This window comes from Cajanus cajan, chromosome 1 (assembly GCF_000230855.2).
Source record: "Cajanus cajan strain Asha chromosome 1, NIPB_CcT2T_4, whole genome shotgun sequence".
Classification (NCBI taxonomy): domain Eukaryota; kingdom Viridiplantae; phylum Streptophyta; class Magnoliopsida; order Fabales; family Fabaceae; genus Cajanus; species Cajanus cajan.
The window spans coordinates 42,915,544-42,926,619 of NC_138517.1; the positions used below are offsets into that span (position 1 = coordinate 42,915,544).

Below are 11,076 nucleotides of genomic sequence, written 5' to 3' on the forward strand. Positions count from 1 at the left end.
AAATGCTCCCAAGAAACCCTAGATGTCTTTCTCTCTCTATAAGTACTCTAGGTCATCCACCTTGTAGCCACTTTGCAAATTAATGATATTGAGTGAGCCTTGTGCCTCTTCATTCCTTCCTTAGTCCCCTAGGAACTCCACGGCACCCTATCCTCTCCTCTCTTCCTTGAGTGAGCTTGGTTCCCCCTTGGTTGGCCTTCATCATCCTTAGTTAAGTGAGCTAGCCTAAAGGAGCTAAACACTAAACACCACCCCTTTATCTCCTCTCATTTTGTGCATCACCATATCCTCCCCCATACACCTTGTTCGTCACTTCCTACCCTTGAAGAGATCATCATTTGCATCATCTCATCCTTGGAGAAGAGAAGAAATCAACCACTAGCCTTCATGGAGAAGTTGGTTCCATCATGTGGTATCAAGAGCCATGGTTGTCTTAAAGGGTAACTTGTCTCTCCTCCTTTGTGCCTTCTAAATAATTTCTTGTCATGTCTGTTGTCTCATATGTCTTGATGTTATCCTCTCAAATCTTTCTTAAAATATTGTCTTCTTGTTGAGTTGGTCATTGTTGGTTCATGAGTCTTTCTTGTTGTGCTTTAGGTTTCCTTTAAAATAGGTTCTTGTGTGCTTCTCTTCATTTTCAGACTTGGGCCACCTAATCGTTAGGTCATACTCCTCTACAATGGGTACTATGTCGAAATGTGGAAATTGAAAACAGTGAAACTCTGGCTTCCATAAGTGCACCAAAGCTTTCATGAAGGTGGGGTCAACAGATATCCTTAACAAGTTGAGGATTCTTCTATAGCATTTTTTAAAGTCACTCTTGGCTTCTCTTGGCACTAGAGCGCATAAGCTGTTGACTCTTAGCATTGCACAATTCAGAATGTTCACCTTCCTCAACGGTCCATGCATGCTACTGTCTATGCCTTCCATATATCTAAATGAATGTTTATTAATTACTATACTAAAGAAATGCATGACATATGACTTTCTGCCTAAGCATTATGATGTTTTGTTTAGCTAAGGGCTATGATGCATGATTTTTTACCATTTTTTTAAATGAACTAACCTATATGATGCTTAAATAGGGTACAAGAAGGGTCTCAATTTCCAGTTTCTCGTAATCCTTATCCATTTAAAAAAAAATGAAACACACAAATGCAACAAATATATGCTCACTCAAATTAATCCTGAACGGCACAAATCCATGGTTCGTGGTCCTTGTCAAAGAATGTGCTTTGTATAGAAAGGTTCTAATTGTCCTCACTAGTCTTTAAAGGCTCCCAAGGTAACCCTATTATAGGGACCCATTACCTTTATCGCCGTCACCTGGAAAACTCTAAGGTTTGACGTAGTATTTTGGGCTAAAGTAATTGGTTATCACCCTGAGTGTGATTTTTGACAACGCTTGCAGGCTCTAAGGCCATACTTGGGCCGATTGTATGTCAATCATTCCCTACGTTTACACGTTCATGCCCTCGGGTATAGAGGGAACTATTGTGTGCAAGGTTTTGTGTACAGTTGTTTATTTCAAACATCCAGATACAAAGTCAACAAAGTAAATAAATGAAAAATAAATAAATTAAAGGAAACCAAATATTTGAACTATTGTTCTTATTTTACTAAATTCATCATTTATTTGGGCCTGGCCCTCTTTAAGCATCCCTAGTGGAGTCGTCATCTATCAGAACTCGAAAAATTTCAATCTTGCCCATAGATGGTTTAGACTTCCATTTTAAAAATTTCATTAATTAAGGAATGCCCAGACACCAAACTAATCCCCAAGTAATAGTTTTGAATAGAATTCATAGAGTCACCACCGATGTTTTCACTACTACAAGACACGTTTTCTACATCGGTTCTGTGAAGCCATCTACATCGGTTCTGAAACCGATGTAGAATAAAACGATGTAAAAAATATATAGATTTCTACATCGGTTCTAAGAACCGATGTAGATTAGGACTTAAATCTACATCAGTTCTGTTGAAAATCGATGTAGATTTATGTCCTAATCTACATCAGTTTTAGGTGAACTGATGTAAAATTATATCCTCATCTACATCTGTTCATAGTTGAATCGATGTAGATTTATATTTTTTTGTTGAAAAAAATTGTTTATTTTTAGGTTTTTTCTTATTTTAGGTTTTTTCTACCAAGTGTGTGGATCAAACCAAAACCACTAACAAATGAAAAAAGATCAAATAAACTTGTATAAAAATAATAAACTAATCTATCACCAACCATATCAAATCAACTAGCAAATACACTTAACATGTTAAAACAATACAATTATTTTTCTCAACAAATTGAAATAGTATTTCTTACTTATGTACACGTAAAACAATGTGTAGCTACAAATTAGCTCACTGCTCAAGATAGATAAATAGACCCATATATAACTCTTAATCTTCTCGTACCCATCCATACCTTCTTTCCGTAGCTTTACTAGTGAAGGGACAACATGATAGAGTACCTGCAAATGAATATCTTGTATAAATGTAGTTCATATATAGAAGGCCAAAACATGAAAAAAGAAATCAAACATACAATTTACAAAAGATTTATTTTCTTACATAATCTAAAGAGGAACACCGCTGGCTTCCTATGTATCAAATACTTTTATGGGGATGATAGATTATTAACACGCAAGCAAAAAGATCAAAGAACACCGTTGGCTTCCTATTTGACATCCTTTGGCCTTCAAAGTAATAGAAAGTAAACTTTTGTATCAAATATCTGTCCAACAAGCTCAATATACCTGCATAATAATGGACGCTATTATCTGAGGACTGATTCCCAGCTGGAAAAGAGATAGCTTGAGCTCAGTAGTGAAGTCACCAAGTTCATTTTCCAGAAGCTACATGAATGACTGTTCACATCTATAAACTCAGAGAAATATCCAAGCAAAAAATTGCTCTAGCAAAAACACTAACACAATGGTCAAAACTTTCCTTCTCACAAACCACGTACTTAAAATTGCCTACAATCAATTAAAATATATATAAAATATAGATACTATTAAATTAATGCATACTTAGATGTAAAATTAATTTCCCTTAAATAATAAAAAGTAACAAAATTGAAAGCCATATACATTTGAATCATCAATTTTGTCGTCGCCACGAGCTCCTTGGTCCATCACATTAACATATGTCATTTGGGTTGCAGCATTGCTTCGGATACACAAAGTGGGTGAAACCAAAAAATGAATCAAGATACATGAGATTATTAGCCTTTGCATTTTTAACCAAAGTAAACTCACATATTAAACAAGAATTTTCTTTTGCTAGCTTGTGAAGGAATAATAGGTGAACGGGTTTTTATAGATTAAGCTTGCTTCACGGTAATAACTAAAGTAAATATTATAACATCCTGTTTGAGCGCAGGAAGAAATGGTTTATCAAAATGCTATTTATTTTTGGAAATATAAGATTCATTGTCCACCAACAATGTCTAACCATTGATGCAAAACCAATATCAGCTAAGGCATAAACTTAGAATTTGACCAATCATCCCACAAGTGACAAACAATTATAGTACTAAAAATGAGTCAGTACCTTTATGATATCCACAAAAAATTGTAACAAACCTGCTGAACATCAGGGCCCAGTATCTTCCAGTCAAATCCAGCATCTTCCAATTTAACATGGCTCTTCAAATCAAGGGCCAACTTCTCTGCCACTCTTGAACTACCAGTAAAAAGGGTCATTCATGGATTTTCCTGTAAATATGATACCATATTACCATTATCATAATAAAAGCAACATGTAACAACATGCAGGTACTGATAAATGAATAACATAAAATAAAGGAGTTCGAAAGCCAATAAAACCTAACAAGACCAAAAAAATAGAGGTTAATCTGAGTTAACATTGAGATTATCATGAAATGGAAGCATAAAAGTAAATTGGCAATTTATCAGGAATAATACTATGCTATGCAGAGTCAACGCCTTGGATGGGGAAAAAGAAGTAGCAAACAACCAACCTCCAACATCAGGCCCAATGGCCTGCTCGGACTTGGCAAGCCACAGCTTAGCGTGTTCCACGCAGCGCTGGAGCGCGCTCTTGTGTGAGAAGCTAGAATCGACAGAGCGTGAAACGAGAAGGGCACGCAAGGTGGAGGTCAAATCGAGATCCTTCTCGCCGAGCAGATCAATGGCATCATCGATGACGTAGTCGTAGGTCAGGCAATAGCTGCACTCATGCGTCCGGGTGAGCATCGTGGAGGCGAAGTGGCTCTTGACGTTGAAGAGTGATATGTATAGAAATAATTCTAGGTGCTACCAGAACACGAAGAACCAATTAGAACGTGGAATCTTGAGAAAAGAAGAGTTTGAATTCCTTATTGATGATAGAGAGAAGAATACAGAGAGTTTACAAGTTTTCTTTTTTCTGTCGAGAATTCTAACAACAACTTCATTTATAATATTCTAACAGTTGAAACTAACTTCTAAATTGACAACTTAACAGACCCTCAATTAACTACAGCTGTTAACATCTTATTCAATTATTTCATAACAATGCCCTTCCCTTGGAAACATCCTTGTCCTCAAGGATGAAATAATGGAAACTTCTTCTTCAAATCATAAAATCCCACGTGGCATCTTCTGGAAGTTGATGCTTCCATTTAACAAGTATCTTAGTCACTGCAATACCATTTCTTTTCACTATCATCCGATCTAGTATTGTTTCAGGCTCCCTTTCAGCAAAAGCAGCATCGGCTTCATATGGAAGTTTATTGGAAGTTATTGCATTTCCCACATGTTTTTTAAGCTAGGAAATATGGAAAACATTATGCACTTTAGTGAAGGCAGAGAAGTATACAATCTCATAAGGATACTCTGGCGGAGCAGACCACAAACCCCATAGAATAATTAAGTGAAGGCAGAGAAGTAGCGTAGAAGAAAGGTTGCTAGAAGGATAGATATTCCAACACAACTCCACTCCCACGAACAAAATCAAACGCAGCAATGTTGGGTAATGCGTTCTCCACAACAAGTAAGGTAAGTTATAGAAGTACCATGAATAGAACTGGTAATGCAATGACCGAGCACATAAAATGGCAATGAAGTTCCCGACAAACATAGTTGTCACAATATGTTCTTTAGTAAGGACCTTGAGGGATGATGAACTGCTCTTGCCAACCTTCTTAGAAAAAGTGGAAGAGAAGAAAAGCGCAAACCTCAGTCTCATAAAGACATATCTAGAATGCAGAAATTTGCATAGCCCTCCTTCATGTTTGCACCAACTATAATGCGCAAATGCAGCAAGTGATAGGAGGTGGGCAGCCAACAAAAAGATTGCAAATCCCTTGGACACAAATACTAGTTCAGGGATGAATTTGAAGTTAACAGACCAGAAATGGATGAAGACACGACCAAGATTAAAGGCACCTGATATGTATGCAACTGATCGAATGCCAGATTTATTTGCCTCAGAATTCTTCCCGAAAGGAATAACAGCTTTCTCTGTCAATCCTGGTTTTGATCCCAATAGCCCTTTCTGTTTGTTCAATGATAACGACGACAACACGGAACTTGGTGCATTAGCAGCTTCATACATCCGAGCTAACGTGAATGCCTTTTGTACCGTAGTGGGTTGGAACATGCGCACCAGGATCTGGACATCTTTCTTTAATCCACCTAAAAAACAACTCAAAGTATATTGTTCTGACAAATTCAGTTTATTAATAATGGCATCGAACTCTTCATGATACTCTCCCACCGACTTAGTCTGTTGAAGTTTCATCAACTCTGCCATAGGATCAACACACACATCTCCAAACCTGTCTCTTACCAACCTACTATAAGCATTCCAAGACAGTAAAGAACAATTCGTAGTTTTTGCAAGAGCTGTGTGCCATTGTAAAGCACGTCCTTCTAAGTGAATTATTGCTAATTGTACACGACTTTCATCATGTGTTCGGTCAATTAAAAAGAAATTATCACACTGATAAATCCATTGGTCCACATTCTCACCATTAAACCGAGGAAAGTCAATTCTTGCCAATCTTGTACCACAAGAATACGCAGAATTACGATGCTCACCGCGGTTAGGGGTTGAATTCAATTCCCCAAGGGCAGATTGTTTCACTATCTCTTGTATCGTATCCTTTAATGACTCACTCAGAGTGCGTTGCATTGCACCCGCTAATTCTACCAACCGCGCTTCCAATCTTGTAGAAATGCATTCTTCCAAATCTTTCATTGTCGTCGCATGACGTGTAGAGTCTGCCATGGAAACGTGCTCCGAGAAAGATCGAAAGTTTGATACCAATTGATATGTATAGAAATAGTTCTAGGTGCTACCAGAACACGAAGAACCAATTAGAACGTGGAATCTTGAGAAAAGAAGAGTTTGAATTCCTTATTGATGATAGAGAGAAGAATACAGAGAGTTTACAAGTTTTCTTTTTTCTGTCGAGAATTCTAACAACAACTTCCTATTTATAATATTCTAACAGTTGAAACTAACTTCTAAATTGACAACTTAACAGACCCTCAATTAACTACAGCTGTTAACATCTTATTCAATTATTTCATAACAAAGAGCGAGCCGAAGTAGAGAAGGTTGAGGAGGTCCTCGAGAACGGCGTCTTTTGAGTGCGGCGGCGGTTCATTGGAGCCTGAGTTCTTGGCTAGGGTTTCGGTGCTGTGGCGGGTGTGCGCGACGGAGGCTTCACCATAATGCTAGGTATAACCAAAACTGAACAGAATTTACCACAATGCTAGGTCTAGAATATGCATCTCAATACTACATCGTTTACTAGGTGAACCGATGTAGATGTATTTGTAATTATTGTCGCAACCCGAAAATTTCCGATCTGACGACATATGATTTAGACATCCTTTTAAAAGTCTCATTAATTAAGGAATGCCCGGGCACCAGACTAATTCTTAATTAATGGTTTTGAAAATAGGTTCATGGAGTTGCCACCAATATTTTACTCAAAATATTGGAAAAAGAAAAGGTTTTTAAAGATCCAACTATGGCCTTGATAACCATAATTGGGTTCGGGGGTCGGTTATGTGTAGGGAAGGTATTAAGCACCCTACATCGCCCTCAATGGGTACCCTATTATGAAGTTAACATGATAAGAATTAATAAATTAAATATTGAATCCCCTTTATTAATATTTATTTACATGCTTAAAATATAAATTAAACGATTAACCCTAAAATATCTACATTATGACGTTTATTATAACAAAAAAAGAGATAAAGATGAGAAATAAAAGGAAGAGAAGAATATTGACTGAAATACCTCTTGAACGAGCTTTATTGAATCTTCCAATATGGAGAAGGTTCTTTGTTCCATTCGACCGAGAATATCACTTTTATATAAAATAAAAAAAAAGAATGGCATCTATGGTGTCCGTGTCTCGTGGGCGGTTGGAGGTAAAAATCGCGAGTCTGTTTCTTATCTGGTCATGTTGATAGCGGGACCAATCAAAAGGAACCTCCTGAGGAGCATTCTCCGGGGGGGCAAGCTGCGGAGCTTGAGAAGGGCCAGGTTGCTATTCAACAGAGGTCCCCTCCTCATAAAGTTTCGCAGAAGCTCCGAAAAGAGAAGGAATAGCGGGCAAAGCGATTCCAATGCTTAACGAATGGACCAATCCAAGACTTTGAATGCTACCAGAATCGACAGCTTCTCTTACCTTACTAGCACGATACCGAAATGGCTCTTAGCCGACTAAAGGCTACAAGACTGCTTCTACACCTACTACCCGCACTCTCAGAGAAAGACAGAACGGACAAGAACGACTTTTACATCCTCAAGCTAGAAAGAGGATAGGCTATTGGGGCTTCCTACGAATTCTGTGGAAGGTAATAAGACAGTAGAATATTCGAGGGACCACAATAAGGGGAAGTCAACTGTTGCCTCTAAAAGGGCCGCCTAAACCAGTGCAAGGTAGTATTCCCAAGGAAGCTAGCATAGCAATAGGGAATCCATCTAGTATTTACTAAGGAAAGATAATCAAGTCTTCAGTCAACTGGTGGAATACATTACATCAACCTGGGAAATGTGGCTTCCTCCTTCCATGATGGATGTAGAGTGTGAAGGGGGAAGACCTTGCCCTTGATCTAGGCTCACAAAAGGGTAGACAAAAGGTGACTTATGATAGGAAAAGGAAGATGGGCGTGAAGTAGGTTTAGGGTGGCGAAAATGTTTAGGTGAATGGTGTTTGGTTGTTCAAGGTTGGCTCACTCCAAGTATAGGTGGAGGCCACTCTAGGGTTTCACTCTCCAAGGGTGGAGAATGAAGGAGGCTAGCCGAAGTTAACCTAGTGACTAAGGAAGAGATGTTGAGGCATAAAAGCTCACTCAATATCATATAATCCAAAGTATTTACAAGTGGTGGGGTGTTGGGTATTTATAGGAGGGGAGGCATCTAGGGTTGCATTTGGAGCAATGCATGGCCGAAATTCACAAGGCAAATGCACTCCAAATGAAATGCCAAATGAACCCTAGATGCTACTTGGTGGCCAAGGATGGAATCTAAGGGGTTAGATTGGCTATTTCTAGGTGCATGATAAGTCCATGCAACCTTTGCCCTCCACTTGGGCCTAAGCCTTTCTAACACCAAAAATAGGTCCAATGCTCACCAAAAATGCGTCACCTCCTCATGTAACACCCTAGCCCAAAATTAAAACCCTAATCATCTAAAGCACCCCATAATACAAGGGTAAAATGGGAAATACAAAGAAAATAAATCCTATGACTAAAATACCCCAAAATATAAGGGTAAAATTGGAATAAAGCAATAAATTCTATACTACTCAAATTGGCCATAGCCATGAACCATGTGATGGGTCTCACATGAAGTGAAGTACCAAGGATGGTTCTCCATCAGCATTAGCCAATCTGGTACATCAATACATATTCCTATGCCCATTCCAATCTTGTCTAACTTTGCTAACTTCCCCCTCTCAACCCGTATCTTGTTTTTTCTGGAAACACGTCTTCCTATTCTATATTCCTCGGTAAGCGGACCGTGGGAGCATGAGGGGGGCGGTATCTGCTTTTGACTGATAGAAAGCATCTCTCTTTGGTCCCTCCTGACCGAACCCGAAATGAATCACTTTATGCCACTTTGTACACTAAAGTGTAGGCACCTTCTTTAAACGTGCCAAATTGTGGAAGAGAGGTGCCAGGGGAATCCATGCTCTCCGCTGAAACAGGGCTTGAAGCCTTCGAAAAACCTTGATGCTCTTTTCTTCCTATCGAGTGGCGTCAACCGGACTGAAAAAAAAGAATAGCTGATCGAGCTCTTTGGTACGCGACTAACCTTTTAAATTGAGTTGTTCTTGCTACTCCCATAAAAGAATTCCATGTCAGGTGCACCTATCAGAATCGGAACAAACCAATTACCAGATCCACCTATCATCGCCGGCATAACCATAAAAAAGATCATTAAAAAAGCGTGAGCCGTTATTAAAACATTATAAAGTTGATGATTCCCACCAAGAATTTGATCGCCGGGTCGTGCTAATTCCATACGAATCAATACGGAGAAGCATGTGCCCATCACTCCAGCAATGGCACCGAAGATGAAATATAGAGTCCCTATATCCTTGTGGTTAGTGGAGAACAGCCATCGGACCGGATTTGTCATAAAATGGAGATTCTTTCGTTTCCTTCCTTATCAGAGAGGGGCCCCTTCTTAGGGAGCGGGGCTTATTTCTTGAAAAAGGGGGAGTGAGAGGGGAAGGAAGAATGGAAAGCTATTCTTTTTTTCAGTCCGATTGACACCACTCGATAGGAAGAAAAGAGCATCAAGGTTTTTCGAAGGCTTCAAGCCCTGTTTCAGCGGAGAGCATGGATTCCCCTGGCACCTCTCTTCCACAGCTTGGCACGTTTAAAGAAGGTGCCTACACTTTAGTGTACAAAGTGGCATAAAGTGATTCTTTTCGGGTTCGGTCAGGAGGGACAAAAGAGAGATATGCTTTCTATTAGTTAAAAGCAGATACCGCCCCCCCTCATGCTCCCATGGTCCGCTTACCAAGGAATAGAAAGGGAGGACCGGGGGCCAGAGCAAGTTTGGTTAGGGTATAGAGCCGTAAGCACGGTGGGGGGTAACAGAGGACGTGCTCGTACGGTTCAAAGAAGGGTATGATCAACTCGTTGATTGTTGGGAACTTTCACTCCTCTATATTTGAAATATGCCTTTCTAGGAGCATTACGATCTGCAGCTCAAATGGTCTCTTATGAAGTCTCTATTGGTCTTATTCTTATTGTGCGCCTTGTGAGCGCGTTTGGATCCGCGAAGGCAATCGCTCGGATGTTCCCCTAACCCAACCCGGGAACGGACAAGAACGATTTTTACATCCTCAAGCTAGAAAGAGGATAGGCTATTGGGGCTTCTTGAGAATTCTGTGGAAGGTAACAAGACAGTAGAATATTCGAGGGACCACAATAAGGGGAAGTCAACTGTTGCCTCTAAAAGGGCCGCCTAAACCAGTGCTAGGTAGTATTCCCAAGGAAGCTAGCATAGAAATAGGGAATCCATCTAGTATTTACTAAGGAAAGATGGTGTTGGGGGGTCCCACTAAGGTGAATGTTGTTATTGAACCTTCTCATGCAAACGTTAAAAGCCATGAAAAGAATTCCTTCTACGTCCATTGCTACTGTAAGACCACCAACAGGGGGAGATGAGCAACATATAGGGCCTACACACTTAGAACAGCCTCGCCAAGATTCTGCACAAGCCCAGGAGTTAGGTTCTTTTATCTTTGGAGTAAAACACCAGTTGCAGTTGGAAGACCCCCTGACCCAGGGGAAAACATCTGTCCTTATCGTGGAACGGGTTATTATATATAATGGTTCTGCCCTAAACCATTCCGATGCCATATAACAGATCTTCTAGGAATCCCTACCTCCGCTAGGAAGGAATTCATACTACCACACGCTCATTCAATCACTTCTTACCTTCGGGTTAACCTATCATTAGCAAGTAAAGCAATTAATGGACATATCTCACAGGGCGAAAGGTAGTTAGTTGTAGAGGAGCGGCTGTGAAACGGAGATTCCCCCCTTTCCATTGAAGTAGGGGGGCCTCCTTCCCCACCATTCCGGC

General features: G+C 39.8%; 1 protein-coding gene across 6 annotated transcripts; it reads right to left on the reverse strand.

Annotated features, from left to right (window-relative positions):
- Window positions 1–465: 465 nt before the first annotated feature.
- Window positions 466–6,715, reverse strand: LOC145949776 (uncharacterized). Of its 6 annotated transcripts, XM_083060669.1 has the most exons (5): window positions 3,986–6,690; window positions 3,588–3,719; window positions 3,093–3,171; window positions 2,572–2,978; window positions 468–2,471 (listed from the first exon to the last, which is right to left on the reverse strand). In XM_083060669.1, exon 1 carries the CDS (start codon window positions 6,235–6,237, stop codon window positions 4,774–4,776), a length of 1,464 nt encoding a protein of 487 aa, XP_082916795.1. In that variant the 5' UTR covers window positions 6,238–6,690; the 3' UTR covers window positions 468–2,471; window positions 2,572–2,978; window positions 3,093–3,171; window positions 3,588–3,719; window positions 3,986–4,773. The 6 variants fall into 6 exon arrangements, with proteins under 6 accessions (XP_082916799.1, XP_082916793.1, XP_082916788.1 ...); XM_083060673.1 differs by having other exon boundaries at window positions 466–2,471; window positions 2,572–3,719; window positions 3,986–5,310; window positions 5,394–6,715; XM_083060667.1 differs by having other exon boundaries at window positions 467–2,471; window positions 2,572–3,171.
- Between the last annotated feature and the right edge of the window lie 4,361 nt (window positions 6,716–11,076).